General features: G+C 40.1%; 3 protein-coding genes and 2 pseudogenes across 5 annotated transcripts; 1 reads left to right on the top strand and 4 right to left on the bottom strand.

Annotated features, from left to right (window-relative positions):
• Window positions 1–2,077: 2,077 nt before the first annotated feature.
• Window positions 2,078–2,527, bottom strand: LOC104435409 (1-aminocyclopropane-1-carboxylate oxidase homolog 4-like). The gene has a single exon (XM_018864288.2). It carries the CDS (start codon window positions 2,525–2,527, stop codon window positions 2,078–2,080), a length of 450 nt encoding a protein of 149 aa, XP_018719833.1.
• A 301-nt stretch (window positions 2,528–2,828) lies between these two features.
• LOC104433021 lies at window positions 2,829–6,794 on the top strand (annotated as a pseudogene).
• On the bottom strand, window positions 6,427–8,267 carry LOC104433022 (annotated as a pseudogene).
• A 2,574-nt stretch (window positions 8,268–10,841) lies between these two features.
• LOC104433023 (1-aminocyclopropane-1-carboxylate oxidase homolog 4-like) lies at window positions 10,842–12,603 on the bottom strand. Of its 3 annotated transcripts, XR_005548277.1 has the most exons (3): window positions 12,031–12,603; window positions 11,331–11,813; window positions 10,842–11,222 (listed from the first exon to the last, which is right to left on the bottom strand). XR_005548277.1 is itself a non-coding variant. In XM_039306379.1 (2 exons), exons 1-2 carry the CDS (start codon window positions 12,465–12,467, stop codon window positions 11,699–11,701), a joined length of 441 nt encoding a protein of 146 aa, XP_039162313.1. In that variant the 5' UTR covers window positions 12,468–12,603; the 3' UTR covers window positions 10,842–11,698. The 3 variants fall into 3 exon arrangements, 2 of the variants coding, with proteins under 2 accessions (XP_039162313.1, XP_039162312.1); XM_039306379.1 differs by having other exon boundaries at window positions 10,842–11,702; XM_039306378.1 differs by having other exon boundaries at window positions 10,842–11,813.
• On the bottom strand, window positions 10,974–11,678 carry LOC120290757 (1-aminocyclopropane-1-carboxylate oxidase homolog 12-like). The gene is made up of 3 exons (XM_039307144.1): window positions 11,506–11,678; window positions 11,358–11,415; window positions 10,974–11,222 (listed from the first exon to the last, which is right to left on the bottom strand). Exons 1-3 carry the CDS (start codon window positions 11,676–11,678, stop codon window positions 10,974–10,976), a joined length of 480 nt encoding a protein of 159 aa, XP_039163078.1.
• Window positions 12,604–16,979: the final 4,376 nt, after the last annotated feature.

Raw genomic sequence — 16,979 nt, forward strand, 5'->3', positions numbered from 1 at the left:
AAGAAAAAGAGGAAGGAAGAAAAGGCTCACAATGATTCTTTTGAGCCTATATTGGCTATATCCTTGTCAAGCAACTCAGAACAAATAAGGACTGGAACTGCTGGAGTAAATGAAAAAGAAAAACATCACTCTCTTGCCGAAGCAGATCAAGAAGAAGAATTTACTTCTCCACCTGAAGGCACGAAAACAGAGGGAGCTGCTGAAAAAAAGAGGTATTTCTTCACCTATCATAATGAGTGATATTAGTTGATCTGCAGCAGATCCAAAGGACGTGTTTGCCTTTCACCATCCAAAACCAGACCTTGAGGCATTCACTCATAGTCAAAGTAGACAAACTATTGAGGATCCCTCCATTCTCAAAACTCCAGGAACAGAGTCGGCTGGGCCCAGTGCTCCACTAGCACATTCAGTGGATTTTTCTCGAATAATGGATGTCCTGCTAGATTTGAAGAAGGGTCAATATGGTTTGGAGTATGAGGTAAAAGATCTCAAAAAGGCTTTCTTAGCTACTTTAGTTTCGTTGCAAGACTAGTTATTCACCTTGAAGAATCAAGTGCTCGATACTGTGAAGGGTGAAGAATTACAGCAATTGAAAGAGACCATTGGAAAGCTTGAGAAGACAGTGAGCTCTATGGGGGAATTCCAACTTGTTCGCTTGCCAAAACAGCCATGATTTTCAAACCACTCTTTCTATTCAACTCTTTTTGGTTATTCTCCACTTTCTGCTGTGACAAAAAGGGGGAGAATGTGCAGATTTGACATTATTATCTTTTGTCTTTAAACTTTGGTATTTTTTGGTTTTGGATCTTGACTATTTGACTATTGGTGATTTGAATTACTTGATGTTTGCAATTACTTAGCCTGAGATACTGATTGAGGATGGATAATTATCTTGCAGGATTAACACGTTTCTCTATGGTTGCAGAGTTGATATTATCCAAGTCCTAATCAACTTATTTTTATAAGTTATCATGTATTGCTTAAGGTTTGTTTTGCAAGACAAAAGTTTTCAAATCTGCAGGAAAGTTTTGTCATCATCAAAAAGGGGGAGATTGTTGGAAAAAACTTCCTTTTTATTTTGAAGTAGACAAAATATTTTCATTAATCTAGTCTGAAAACTTTTAGACTCAAGTGTTAAAGTCTGATGGACTCCAGACTCTGTTGTCAAAGTCTCAAGACTCAAGACTCAAAGTTTACTCTCACTGACTGTTTCCAGACTGACGAAGAGAAGACTTATCTAGATGCAAATTTATCTTTAAGGATTCGATTCAAACGGTTTGTAGAAGATCTTACGGCTGGAGATAGCACCTCATGATCAATTATTCTTATTGAAATCAATTTGGGTAATTAGATCCATTGAAGGGCAAAGTATACTTGGAATGTTCTACTTTTGGAAACCTAGATCCTGATTGTATGGGTGAGTAGGATTTGTGGGCTATCATCACATTCCTTAAATGACTCGAGATCTCCTTGATTGATTATGTCCAATGAATAGATTGGAATAACTCCTTTGAAAAATGCCAAATGTTGAAAAGCCATGGAGGAGTATATAAGGAGGATGCTCAAGTTATTCACGTGTGTGCGTAAAAGAAGAATTCCAAAGTCTGAAGCTTTCTAGTTATTGCTGTTTCAACCATAAAGCTTTATTTGTACTCAAAAGAGAGACAAACATTTGTGAGACTTTAAAGAAATGTAGTAGAGTCTCCACATTGTAAAGTCAATGACATAAGGCTGTAACATTTCTTTTGATCCTTAGTGAAATCCAGCCAATAGGCTGTTAGTGCGGGAGAGTGGACGTAGGCTTGATCTAAGCCGAACCACTATAAACATTATGTTCCTACTCTCTTTCCTGTAAACTCCTTACTTTAATTTACAGCTTTTATTTAATTGTTTACTATTGTTCGTATTGCTAGCAAATTATTTCGAATTTTCGCAAAAACCTTTTGATCACCTATTCATCCTCCTCTAGGTGATCTTACTAACCCTTTCAATATTGCTAATTGAGCTTTTACACAACTAATAATAATCAAAATCATGAAATAGTACGAAATCAATTGAAGTGGTTCGGGACCGACCTCTAGCTAGCCGCTTTGGAGTGGAACAAGTCGATGTTGGAGAAGAACAACACGCCGATCTCCATCTCCTTACGGTAGATCTTTGCCTTTGCCTCTATCGGCTGCTCATGGAAGGCCTTCACTGCAACGATCATGCGGTCCAGGACCTTTGTCGGCATGCCGTGGTTGACCACCTGGAAGAAGCCAAGCTCGCGAGCTGCACACCCCACTTCTGCAATGACAAAGGGCCGCTGGAAGGAGCCATAGCAGCAGAGGTTGATGGTGGGGATGGAGTCAGGCTTGAGGCGGGCAGGCTTGAGGGTGGATAGGGTCTCAAGCAGGTGAATGAAGAGGGGAGGGAGGGAGGTGAGGCCAAAGTCGACGAGACCTTTGACGCCGAGCTTGGATTCTTCAAACCACTTGAGCTCTTGGGCTCGGTCGAAGGCTTGTTGAGTGGTGTCAGTGATGTCCATGGATGGAGTCTCCTCGTTCTAGTTGGAGCAAGGTTCTGGGATTGGGTTGGATGAGGACGACGCGTAAGGAAAGGGAAGAAGGAAGAACGAGGAAGCGAGGTGAGTGGGACAAGAAGAGACACCTTCCACATATATTCGAAAGAGAGAGCGAGAGAAAAATGGGGAGAAAAAGTGGGGTTGCAATTTGTCTAATTATAATTTCAAATTTGGATTGAAATCCTTCAAAATTACGACTAACTTTAGCTGATAAACCTATTCCTTTGGACCAAAATATCCCCGTGTCTTTGGGCAATGTAATTTGGCGCGAGATTTCGCCTTCCACAGTATGCGAGTGGTAGCCTGTCATATCGTCAACATCCCAAACGTCTAAACGCGAGCCTTCCGTGCCCATCTGCCGCCAAAATTCACGTCCTCTCAGACTCAATGCACGAACTCTTCACAAAAAGTCGTTGGTATCTTCAACATCACTTCCCCAACCTCAGATTCGTCGTTACCTCCGCTCGTTCCCGCCAGTACACCGATGTCCCGAACCCCGACTCCGGGCTCGACTTCCCTGGCAACAATGTGCTCGAGGAGCTCGAGTCTTCGAAACCCATCAACCCAATTCCCCGATTCGCTCCGGGGATGGAGAATAACTTCCATCGGACGAAGCCCTCTAAGTTGACGGTGACGGCGGCAGCTCAGATTTCGCATCCGTGGCCCGAGTGGGTGGATTTGATGGTGCTTCTGTCGAAGGGAGGTTACTTTGATCCGGAGGGCAACCCGTTCCGGAATGTGGAGTTGGGTCCGAAAGAATCGAATCTCAGTAGAACCGCATGCCTGAATTTCGCCCGCGACAGATACGACGTTATGAGGTACCGAAAGGAATGACCTTCGGTTGGTGCGCTTTACCTGTTTGATTTAATTACAGAGACATTGGGCTTTGGTGATGATGGTGAGGTTAATAGACCTCTGTGCCTTCTTGAGGAGTATATATTTTGTGGGTAGGCAGGGCTTCTTCGGAACAGAGTTCGTTATAAGCCTCATTCTGATCGTTGTGAATGTATTGCTCATATGAGCTTGAAGAGAGTTCAAACTTTCTCCAGGTTCTTGTTAAATGCCGCATTTAAATACCCACCAGCATATTGCATTTGGAGAGCTAACTCTGTCACGTTTGACTGTCATTCCTGGCCAAACTTTATATTTCTCTTGCTTTGAGGTTAAGAGCATGCTAGTTATGGGAATCGGAACTCCACCATCTTCAAACCAGGCCAAAAATCACAACATTGTGAAGGAAAAAAGTTCTCTTCTTTTTTTTTTCATTTTGAAAACACGGAGTAGTTATTTGAGAATGGTCAAGTTGTTTAGGATAATATCACCATGTCGTGTCAACTATGAAGTAATGGCCTATTATCATATATCCATAGATTTGTAATTTGTTTGTTTTGCAAAAAATGAATGATTTGGAAAATATTTTATTAGAAATGATCGCTTGTATCTTTTAAAATAATTAGTCACTTGTAAATGTTTTCAAAATTGATAACAATATATGTTAAATATTTTTATGGATGATGAAAATATTTTTCATCATTTATTTTTGTAAGCGATACAAGTGACCACTTTTTAGAAACGTAGACATTTTCTCCCGAGCTTTCTTTTATCCAGAATTCTGTTAGTAAGCTAAATGTAATATTGTTAAAAGCACCTTAGTTGGCATCTTAGTCCGTCTTTTTCTGCATAGTGGCAACAACATGGTGCCTTATGTGCGTCCTCCTTTACTTAGAAAAGAGAATCCACAGGACTTGCCTTTAGGTGTTAAGCTTGCCCATCCACTATCAGGCCTTTCTATGTTACTATACCTTTCTCTAGAAATGAAGTATTTGACTAGAATCTGGAGCCAAAGATTTTCGATGGCACATAACCTGAAAAGAGGCAATTCATATTACATTGGGCATGTGATAATAACGCATATTAAAAATTTAGCTGGCAATCAATTTGACAGTATGCATTCTGATTCAGAGGTTAGCTATTCAATGTGGCTAATGACTGTCCAATGCAATATCATCACCAAATAGGTATCCAACAACATAGCTTTACTTGAGAAATCGGAGGTTTCCTCATTTACAAAGAGTCGCTTAACTCATATTCAGAAGGTTTTAACAAGACATTTCCTGATAGGTATTTGTCAAAGAAACATATTCAGGTCATAGCAGGGTGTGGATGCCCTAGCACTGACAGAAAAGTGGTGAACTCTGGTAAGCGCTTGAGGGCACATGTGGACATCGATGAGGGAAATCTACGTTCTCTTCTTAAAGACTTCCAGTAATCATTAGATTATATAGTTTCATCAGTCATACCCATTACAGACAGCTGCTTTGCCAGGTTTGCAGCTCCTGCAACTTGAGGGGAAACTGTGAGAGAGCATTTGTGAAGGCTCGTGAAGATGAAGGAGGGCGCACAGTTGATGTTATGCGAATCTTGTTGACATACGGACTTGACCCCATAAGCGATACTGTGGAGAATAAACCATGTCTGACTAGAACAGTTAAGGAATCAGTCAGAGCACTGCTAAAGCAAATGGCAGAGTATGGCACCGATGTACTTGGCTCTGATTCGTTGAAATCCACACCAGCTGGTGATTTATCCTCGCATTCAAGTTCGGAAGAGAAAGGCTACAAAGATGTTCCAATGAAACACGGAGATTGGCATTGCCCCAAGTAATGCAATTGTTAACATCCTATTGATTAATTTGAGTTTGCTCCGAATATTTGATATAATTCTGCATATGGCAGGTGCAACTTCTTAAACTTTGCTAAGAACATCAAATGCTTGCGATGCGATATTTTTTCTCAGGAAAGATTGAATCAACTACTGGAAGACCAAGATCATCTTCCGCTAAAGAAAGGAGACTGGATATGTGACAAGCGATTGCTTCTCATGCCTTTTCTCACTTGTTCACTGATTTGTGGTGAGCAGAGCTCCTTGCTTATAGAAACTGTTGCATTTTGCAGATGCAATTTCTTAAATTTTGCAAAGAATACTAGATGTTTGCGGTGCAAAGAGAAACTCCCAGAAAGGCAACTCAATCCTGGGGAGTGGGAATGTGAATCGTGAGTTCTTGCTAATCCAGTCTTTTAGTTAATTCCTACATTGAGCAGTTATAGTTGTTCATGAGCTGTTCTGCCCTTACGGATCTGTGATTGGTAGATGCAATTACATCAACTTTAGAAGGAATATGGTATGCTTGAAGTGTGATTATAGAAGGCCTAATGCATCAAATTCAAAGGGCTTGTCTCAACGAGAGCATGATGCTGGAAATCACAATCAAGGTCATGGAGCCGTTGAAGATAAAAATTCTATGTGGTCTCTTGAGAAGAAATAGTCAAATGCAAGTGACAAATAGGTGGAGATTTGTGGATGGAGAGAATGGGGTCACTGAGAAACCAAAGTTGACAAACTCATTGAACGAGGTTTCTGGAATTCTTGATTTTCCAATTGCAGGAGGCATGAGCGATGTGTCTTGTGACACAGAAAAGAGGGAAATGTGGAAACTGAAGATGCTGGAAAGAAGCAGAATGACTGCAGAGGAAAAGGCAAATCCAGATGAGCCACGCTCATCCAGACTTTATAGGAACTCAGAATCACCAGACTCTGAGGACGATGAAGAAATGGCTGAATGGTTCGGCAGTGGGAAGACGTGAGTATAGATGCCTGTACATGTAATTGGCAAGAATCAAATTCATTTGTTTCTTTGCCTCTATAGGTTTTCCAGGATACTGCCTTCTATTTTCCAGTGCACGGTAAACTATTCATCTCGTGCAATCTTGCTGTTGAGTTCCCATGTCTGTGATTGGTTCAGTCTCTGTGGAATGAGTTTAATGAACAAACTTCATCCATCGCACAATTTACTGTCACACATGGAATATGCAAACGAATATATGCAAATTAACACTATAAGAACAACAATCACACAAGGTCTAGTAGAGTTTAGGGGAAGAACTCAGTATTTCCTTCAGTATTACAAGGAAGCATCTTGTTCTTTTGTCACCTCTTTTGACCTATGCACCTCTCAATCATGCTCTGAAGTAATTTATTAGACTTTTCCCGTCCAACTCCTTAGTAAAGAATCTCCTCATGTATTCGTTGAAGGTAAACTGCCGAAAAGCAGCGGGCTTATCTGAGGACACAAGCTCTGGGAACGGTCCGAACTCATTCTCGCGATTGCTTGGATTGCAGAAAACTACTATCAACACACGTGGCTCTTGGCTGGAGTTGGCCAACACCCGGTGGTCTACGCTTTTGTACTCATCATTAGACATGATCTGGAAAAATCAAAAGCACGTGAATTGACTTGTATTTCACAGTAGAGTGTAACTTTTCAACTTATTCAGGTGCGAAGTCCTCAAAGGGAGTTTACCTGGAGGATGTCACCAATGTTCACAATAAGAGCACCTGGGACTGGTGTCACCTCCACCCACTCATCGCCGTGCTTCACCTGCAACCCACCGACCTGGTCCTGCAGGAGTACCGTGATCACTCCTGGGTCCGCGTGGGATGTCAAGCCGACCGTCAGGTCGGGCTGGGGACAATACGGATAGTAATGCCCCCACCATCATCCTCGTATCCAAACATGTCAATTCCTGCAGCTTGCCGGGACTCAATCCTAGTCCCTCGCTCAACAGCCCCAGCAGGATGCTCCCCAGTCGTTCGACCTGCTGATTCCACTCCAACACCTCATTTCTGCACAGCTCGGGGATCTCTTCCACGTTTGCTAATTTCGGCCCCAGCCTTACTTGGAGCGTATCCCTGCATATCATCATTCCGGACATTAATTGAACTGGATCTTTTCTTTTGCCCAATTCTTTTTTCTTCAAACGATTTTTTCTTTCGTTTGTCAAAATGAATTCTCTAACCGTATGATGCATAATTTGTCAATACGACAGTCAACACATCAGGATGTGTCTCTGCCTTCTTTTCAGACATAATATGATACATCAGTTCAGTAGTGTCGTTTGCCGATCTAGCTCTTATAAATCTAATTTTCATCAATTTCATGAATTTGATCGCACATGCTCGTGGCTTACTTACCTCCAGCTCGCCGCCTTGGAGAGGGACAGGTCGATGTTGGAGAAGAAGGACACGCCGGTGTCCGACTGCCTCCGGTAGATCCTCGCCTTTGCCTCCGCCGGCTGCTCATGGAAGGCCTTCACGGCCGCGACGGTGCGGTCCAGGACCTCCGTGGGCACGCCGTGGTTGACCACCTGCAAGAAGCCGAGCTCGCGGGCGGCGCGCCACCTCCCCAACGACGGCGGGGCGGGGCGGGGCAGCGGGCGGAGTCACAGCAGCCGGAGAGGTCGATGGTGGGGATGGAGCAGGGGCGGGGGGCGGTGGGCCTGAGGTAGGAGAGGGTCTCTGGCCGGTGGATGAAGAGGGGAGGGAGCGAGGCGAGGCCGGAGTCGAGGAGGCCCTTGACGCTGAGCTTGGACTCTTCGAACTGCTTGAGCTCCTGGGCTCGGTCGAAGGCCTGTCCACCGCTGTCCGTGACGCCCATGGCTCGACTCCGATTCCTGGTTCGATCGATGTATGCGAGGGTGAGGGGGATGGTGGAGGCGGTGGTGGGTGTGAGGAAAGAGACTGGGGGAAGGAAGAATGACATGAACGAAGGACATAGCGTGATTGTTCATCGGTCAAAGTCAAACCCCGCCATCGCGTAACGAGGGATTTCACGCCAAAGGGAGAGATGATACCGCCGGGCCTCAACGCTCTCCTTCTTTTTTCCTTTTGAAGGTAGACAAGGCAAGACGCCGTAATGAATTACGTAACAATTAGAAAATAAATAACGAGTCAACGCATCTAGATTGCAGAAGATATATATATTTTTTCTAAATATGACAAGAGATCATAGTGACTAATTATTGAACTATTATATTGTGATTGTTCGATTGGTTGTTATAATTTAATCTTAATCTGTCAAAAACATGAATATTTTTAAACAATGATCTTTTCCCACTTGGGAATTTCTAACGTCACTTTGAGATAATGGTGACTTTCACTCTCATGATTAACTGTTCCGAAAAATAACTACCGTCTTAAGCATCATTGCTCCATATTTACCAAAGATAGAATTGGAAGAATTACTTGGAGACACGGGAAGGACAACACTTCAAAGAAATCAAAAGGCTACTGCATTTTCTTTTCTTGGAAGGCTAGAGAATGGGTGGGGATGGAACGGACAACGACGAGGGTTTGAGAAGCTATCGATAGGTCTAATATTTGAGAGCTGCGACCAGTGTACACCTATCCCATGTTTGTACGTGACGCACAATGCTGATACGTGAACAATGACGTGACACAGTTTTATTAATTTTCCAAGATAATTAGTTCTCCTAAAAATTCTGTGAAATTTCAATCTCATGAACTTTTTTGGTTTGCTATTTGGTTTGAGTTATTCTTGCATCCGCAAATGGCTCATGATCCGTACTATTCACAAAGACAAATCAATGAACATCAATTTGAGTCAGTGCCTTCTAACTTTAATGGTTGAACTCCTTAAAATCAAATTGAGTATTAGATTAGGCTAATAGCATGTGGTTGGATGTGTTCAAACAAGTCGAAATATGTTTGAAAGTTTTGAGAGTTAAAAGGTCACTCTATAGAAAATTATATACAATCGAACATGAGGTTGGACTCTTTCTGTATTACAACAACATGACATTTTAATTGTTATTTCTGTCTCATGTGACGTCAAATCGGTATGATTCTTGATACTAAGAAAGCTTGTGATTTCTAATTTCAAAAAATACATTGGAACCAAAGATTGAAAATATTCCCAAGAACATCCTTATTGGGTAATTGAAACTAAAGGTCGTGATAAGTTATGATTCGATGGGTGGGTTCGAGCAAATTAGCTATTGAAGACTACCGTTTTTTATTTTATTGGGAGGCTAGTGAAAGGATGAGGAAAGAATGAACAAAAAGGAACAAATACAAGGGTTTGGGAAGATGCATCGGTTTAATGTTTGAGATTTGCGACCATTTTACGCTAAATGAGGGAGGGGTGGAGGGAGGGAAAAACGAGGGAAATAAATGAGGACGTGAATTAAATTTGGGGCGTGAGGGCTACGGTGGATCCCCGGGGGGTTGCATTTTTTTTTTTATAAAGAGTTAAATAAATGAGGTTTTTTTTTTGTCACCCTACTTTATTCCTACTCTACACTCACTCTCGACTTTTGCCCTACCTCTTATAGGGCGTGGGAATCGAAACCCACTTCTGAAACTTACGCGTCCTCACCCCATCCTTCCCTGAGAAGGTGGAGATTTGAACCCCTCACCTCCCCCTTCCATGTTAGAAGAGTGGCTACTGGGGCGAATCCCAATGGTTAATGAGGTTATAAAATGACTTTTTAAAATAAAAATACTAAATATTAGATAATAATAAATTTTGATCATAGTAGAAGATAATAAATTTATTTAAATAAGTTAATTCTAATTTCTTAATAGTCATTAGTTTCATCAATAACTTTTGTTAGAGTTAGAAACATGTCCCCAAATATGGATATGCATTAACTATGAATATATCTTATGAATCTCATATGAATAGATTTATTAATATTATTAGTATGAATTCATTATAGGCTCTTTTGTTATTATGTATGAATTGTGAATTTGAATCAAATTAATTAAAAATAAAAATATTTATTTGATATACAACGTGTCCCAACGTGTCAGAATTCTTTATTTACGAGAAATGACGTATCAACGTGTCGTATTGCGTGTTCGTGTCGCGTGTTGATGCTACCTAGTGAGATTACCGACCCCTTTCGACTTGGGGGACCAAGTGTACATTTTCCAACCACAAATAAAATAAAATAATTATTTTTTGGGTCAATTATAATGAGTTGCAAGTAGCAAAGGAAGACCTTGCTCCCCCCTCCTGACTCTGTAACAAGTAAATAGTATCTTAGATAAAAACTCACATATATTTTTGACATTTTTCCTTTTCTTTTCTAAAGAGTTATTAGGTTCAATATGAGATCACTCATTAAACTCTATATTGTGTTCAAACTAGCTACTCAATTGGTGCTTTGTGTGAGCTTGTCTATATGCATTTTTTTTAATCACTAGGAACACTACTGATACGGTAATTGATATGTGAAAAGAGATGAGACTTGATTAATAATGATACATATAATTTTCTAGAGGAATATCAAATTAGGGTTCACCAGGAGATGCAAAAGGCATTGCGATGTCATGTATTTTGAGCATGTAAAACATAATAGAAAAAAAATGATTTTTTAGAGTGCATACATGAAAGTTATATTTGAAATAAGTTGATTTGAATAATAGAACAGAGTATCATACAATATAAATAGTCCATATGTTTTAACGATTCGTAAGATTTAGGGGGAGAACCACGTGTTTCCTTAAGTGCCATAGGGAAGTATTTTTGGGCCTATGCACCTCTCACTTATGCCCTGAAGTAATTTATCAAACTTTTCCCCTCCAACTCCTTTGTGAAGAATCTCCTCATGTACTTGTTGAGGTTGAATTGCTGGAAAGCAGCAGGTTTATCTAAGGATATGAGCTCTAGGAACGGTCTGAACTCATTCTTGCGATTGCTCGGGTCGCAGAAAACTGCTACCGACACACATGGCTCTTGGTTAGGGTTGACCAACACCCGGTGGTCCATGCTTTTGTACTCGTCGTTAGAAATGGTCTGGGAAAACAAAAATCGCGTGAATGGATCTCTGTTTCACTGAAGAATGTAACTTTTTAACTGACTTGGGTGCTTTAGAGACACTCCTAGTCCTCAATAGGAGTTTACCTAGAGGATGTTGCCGATGTTCACAACCAGAGCACCCGGGACTAGTGTCACATCCACCCACTCATTGCCGTGCTTCACTTGCAACCTGCAAACCTAGTCCTGCAAGAGCAATGTGATCACTCCTGGGTCCGTGTGGGACATCAAGCCGACCGTCAGATTAGGCTGGGGACAGTACGGATAGTAATTCCCCACCATGGCCCTCGTCTCCAAGCACGTCAATTCCGGTAGCTTGCCCGGACTCAATCCCAGCCCCTCGCTCAACAATCCCATCAGGAGGCCTCCCAGCTGCCGGACCAGCGGATCCCATTCCATCACCTCATTTCTGCAGACCTCGGGGATCTCTTCCATGTCCCCTTTCGGCTCCAGCCTTATCTGGAGCGTGTCCTCGCAATATTATTCCTTGCATTGCTTGAACTGATTCTTTCTGCTTTCCTAATTCTTTATTTATACATGAATTCTTCTTTTGTTTGTGCCCGTGAGAAACTAAAACAAAAATGAATTCCCTGATATTATACGATCCAGATGTATAATTTCTCAATATATGATATATCGTTTCGTGTCCTTTTCTAGTTCCCTACAAAATTCTAAACTTGACTCGACCCGATCGCATATGGTAATTCAGCTTTTGCAAATTACTATCTTTTTTTTAATCAAATTCATGAATTAGAACGAAATTAATTGAAGTGGCTTCGTTGATTACCTCCAGCTAGCCGCTTTGGAGTGGAACAAGTTGAGGTTGGAGAAGAACGCGACCCCGGTCTCCATCTCCCTCCGGTAGATCCTCGCCTTCGCCTCCGCCGGCTGCTCGTGCAAGGCCTTCACCGCAGTGATCGTCCGGTCCAGGACCTCCACCGGCACGCCGTGGTTGACCACCTGGAAGAAGCCGAGCCCGCGAGCCGCGCACCCCACTTCCTCGACGACGGAGGGACGGTGCCCGGAGTCACAGCCGGAGAGGTCGATGGTGGGGATCGAGTCGGAGCTGGGCCGGGCGGGCCCGAGGTCAGAGAGGGTCTCGGGCGGGTGGATGAATAGGGGAGGGATGGAGGTGAGACCGGAGTCGACGAGGCCTTTGACTCCGAGCTTGGATTCGTCGAATTGCTTGACCTCTTGGGTTCGGCCGGTGTCGGTGACGCCCATGGATCGACTCCGAGTTTCTGGTTCGGCCGATGCAAGTGTCGTGCTGCAAGGAAAGAGAAAGGGAAGGACGAGGAGGCGATGGCAAAGGGAGAGGAAGAGACAGCTTCCTTCCCAGATTCACTCGACAAAAACCAAACCCCACGGTCGCGTGCTAAATGGCATTACGAAAGAAGGAAATAATGTCGGTTTTCTCAACGCTCTTTGTTAAAAAAAAAAAGAAAAAAAAAAGAAAAAAAAAAGATGCCGTATTCGTGTGGTGGAGTGATATGAGTAAAGAACGCGATGGAAATATCAACGTAAAAATGAGAGAACAAACTTACGAGTCAATGCATCTCGATTACGCGAGGCTAAATTTTTCTTTTTATTAAAAAAATGGGGAAATTGCAGGTTTTTAAAGCGTCGTTTTGATGATTAGTCGTTCAACTATATTTCAACTGTTCAATTATTAGTTATTATTGCTCGTGTCAATTCTATGACATCTTTATAGGTTTTTCCAAATTTATAGAGAAACTGAAGCATTACGATGGTCCTTTTTTTTTTTTTTTGGGGGTTTTGGGGAGAAGATTGGTACCGCCTCTTCACCAGGGCGAATTAATTTCTCTAAAAATTGGCTACTGGCTTAAGCACTATTGTTCCATTTCCCAAAAGATAGGATTGGAACCGGAGATAACGGGAAACCATGGCTCTTATGGAATAAAAAAGAGTGTCTTTTTATTTTTTTACAGTGTTTGATATTAACAACAAAATAAAAGCACAAGATGGGTAAAGAGCTTAGCGTGGAGAAACGCGAGGGCCCAGGAAATTAATAATAAGTTTACAGGCTTTGTTTGTTTTGTGAAAAATATTTTTCGGGAATACAATTTCCACATTTTCTGACATTTGGTTCACTTAGAAAAATGATTCAATGAAAAACTTATACTTAATTTCAAGAAAATGATTTTTTTGGAAAATATGATAAGGTATTGATGCTTGAACTTGAAATTTCATATTTGGGTATAGAAACCCCAACACTAATTCCTAGCATTCAGGATTAGGTCTCTAGTGCTCAAGCTTAGATCCGGTGAGATTGGGCTAGAAGTCTTGGTGCCTATGCATCCAAATCTAGGTCCATAAAGGTCACGCTTGAGTCACCAATCCCCGAAATTTGATCCTTGGTACTCAAGGCCAGTTTCACAAAGGCAATGCATGGAATCTCGCCGCTTTGGCTTAGGCTCTTGGTTAATGAAGCAATCGTTCTTATAAAATTATATATTTTTAAAAATTCAATTATTTATTTATTTTTCTTCCTTTTTATTTTTCCTTCTTTCTTGGCCGATCTCCAACCACGAGGATGGCTGAGAACCCACCATATGTGAGGGATGAGCTTGCCTAAGGTTAGTGAGGCTTCAGCTCATTGGCCTCATTGAATTTGGCGAGGTGGAGCCTTTGCTCGAGATTAGCAAGCTCATCCCTCACCATGATCGACAACCAACGATTGGTGGAGGAAGAAGGAGAAAGAAAAAAGAAAAGAAATATTAATAACTCAAAATTTTTGGTAGTTTTACCTAAGAAAATCAAATCATATTTTTCATACCAAATGGCAAAAAATATTATTTATTTATTTATTTTTGAGTTTCAATTAAGCACAAAAAAAAATTGTTGTTTTCTTGAAAAATAACTTCTTGAAAAGCATTTTCAAAAAATGTCACATTTTTTGCGAAATAAATAAAGTTCTAATATTTGTGTGCCATGACCATTATACACCTAAACTATGTTTGTCTGTGATACAAAATACTAATGCAAGAATGTTGGCGTGTCACAATTTTATTGGTTATCCGAGACAATTAGGTTTTATAAAAAATTTATAAAATTCCAATCTTATGTAATTTTTTGGTTTCACAGTCAACTCCTTTTGTCATGAAACAATCTGAGACTGCTTTTGATTTTAATGGTTGAACTCCTCGAAATCAAACTTGTGGCATCATGCATTAACTCATTTGAGGAATTGTTTGTTTTAACCCATCTCATATCGAGCTTCACAGTTTAAGTTCTTAGGCATTTGAGTTGCCACTTTCTCAAAAGGTCATCTATCTTGATAGTGCTCTCACATGATCATACTTAATTTTGAAATTTCAATACTAAATATTACCATTATGTCAAAATGTGTATCTTGTGAGTTAATTTCGATTTAATATATATTTTAGGAACTTTCTCCTTCTATGCAGTGCGTTAAGAATAAGATGTGTTTAGAAGTTGAGAGTTGTTACAAATGAAGTATTAGATTAGAGGCGAAAAGTCTATGGTTGGACACGTGGAAAAATAATGAGATGTGTTTAGAAGTTGAGAGTTAAGAATATCCTATAAAGAGTTATGTGCAATCCAATTCTGAGGTTAGACTCCTCCTGTTTTACAATCGGTACAAGATTTTGGCCTTTATTTATCTCTCATGTGAAATTTAATTAGTATGATTTTTGATGGTCGGAAAGCTTGCAAATTCATTGGAACCTAAAAATAAAAATTTTCCCAACAACGTTTTAATTGGGCGATTGAAACTAAAGGTCATGATGTTATGATTCAATCGGCAGATTTCAACAGATAAGCTATTTATGGATAAAACATGAAGTGGAGTCGGAATTTTAATAGAGTGGTGCTGTAAAGGTTTCGATAATGTTTGTCATTATTACATGATGGAGAAAAACACCGTGTAGCAAAACATATATAAGTAGAAATAGCGAGAAGTGTTTTTGTTTAGGACCGACGGATATATACTAAAGAGAAAATTGATATATCTTTATATAGCGGTGCAATTTAAGTTTATTTATGAATTTCATCTTTTAAGACACCAAAAGCTAAATAATATACTAATAATTTGCTTAAAACAACATCTAATTTATCGAAGGTCATCTGATAAATGGTCAGGTTAAGTAAGAAATGGTTCTTATCTAATCACTAATCTGATAAAGTAATTGTTGACACTAGAACTTGTCCTGGGCCCACTAGGCTTCCAGAAGACGTGTCTATCAAAGGAAATCCGGATAAGGCCATAATCGCAACGATCATAGTCACCGACGACTCGGTATCAACAATTATTCGGAAAAAGAAGATAGGAAAGAGCCAGTTACCGAAGAAGCTGGATCTCAATTACCGAAGCACTCAATATCATCTACCTCGTGGATGACATAGTACAATTATTGAAAGCGAACCGATAATTCGGGAGATTATTTGAAATGTCGAGAGAGCTATTTTCCTTATCTGGCCGTAAATAGCAGTGACTGTAAAAGGACCGAGAAATTTGACAGAGAATGCAATACACTTGTTATTTGCTGCTTTTTACATTAACTTTAATCATCATTTATCCTGCAATTTTCTACAAGGCCATTGAATTTATCTTTATTTATTGTTATTGCCATTAGACTAGAGTTAGTCGTTTCGCTTTCGAAAGGACATAGGACCCTATATACAAAAAAAAAAAAAAAAAAAAAAAAAAAAAAAAGTCGAAGATTCAACCTTCGATGAAAGATACTTTCTCCAAGAAGATTCTTGGTGAAACAGTAATTAAGATAAGTTTTTATAATTTTTTATATAAAAAGAAAAAAATTCTAAATAAAGGCCGAAGTATTCTCATTTTCTCAAATAAGGGTTTGAAATTGATATTATTTCAAATAAGGGTTGGAATTGTTCTTATTTTTTCAAATAAGAGCATGAATTGAATATTATTTTAAATAAGGACTTTAGTCTCAAATAAGGCCTGAACTTACTTTTGATAAAGGGCAATTTTGTCTTTTGAGTTTTTTTTTTTTAATTTTTCCTTTTTCTTTCTTTTTTCTGTTTTTTCTTTACAAAAACTAAAAAAATTAAAAAAGGAAAAAAGGAACACACACAGAGGAATGGAGACCCTTGCATTTGGTTGATGAGGATTGCCGACCCTTGTCGAGGTGCCGATGACCTCGCCGACTATCGTTGTTGCCCCATTGGCAATGGGGCGACGACCATAGGGAGGAGGGAGCCCTCCCACTTCCCTCCCGCCTATATTTTTCTTCTTCTTTTTTTAATTTGTCTTTCTAATTTTAATCTAATTTAATTTTAATTTATTTTATATTGTGTTTTGACAAAAATATCCTTAATCGGTAGGAATTTTTTGCCGACTGACAATCGGGTGAGGCTAAACCCTTATTCGAAACAATCATAATCATTTCAATCCCTTCTTTGATACCGATATGACCATTTCGGGCCTTCATTTGAAACGGGGTCTACTTCAAGCTCTTATTTGAAAAAAATGAAGACACTTCGAGGTCTCATTTGGAATTTTCCCAAAGATAAATAAAGGAGAAGCTTTGCTTGCCCCTCCCTAGCTGTAACTGGTGAATGGTATGTAGGTGAAATCTCATGTATATTTTCAAATTTTTTTCCTTTTCTTTCTTGAGATTTATATTCATTTGAACTCGCCCATTTAACTCCTCTATTTTATTTCTAAACTAGCCACTCAATTAGCACTTTTTGCGGCTTGTCTGTATGCATTTTTTTTTAAATTGT

The sequence above is a fragment of the Eucalyptus grandis genome, chromosome 2, assembly GCF_016545825.1.
Source record: "Eucalyptus grandis isolate ANBG69807.140 chromosome 2, ASM1654582v1, whole genome shotgun sequence".
NCBI lineage: Eukaryota > Viridiplantae > Streptophyta > Magnoliopsida > Myrtales > Myrtaceae > Eucalyptus > Eucalyptus grandis.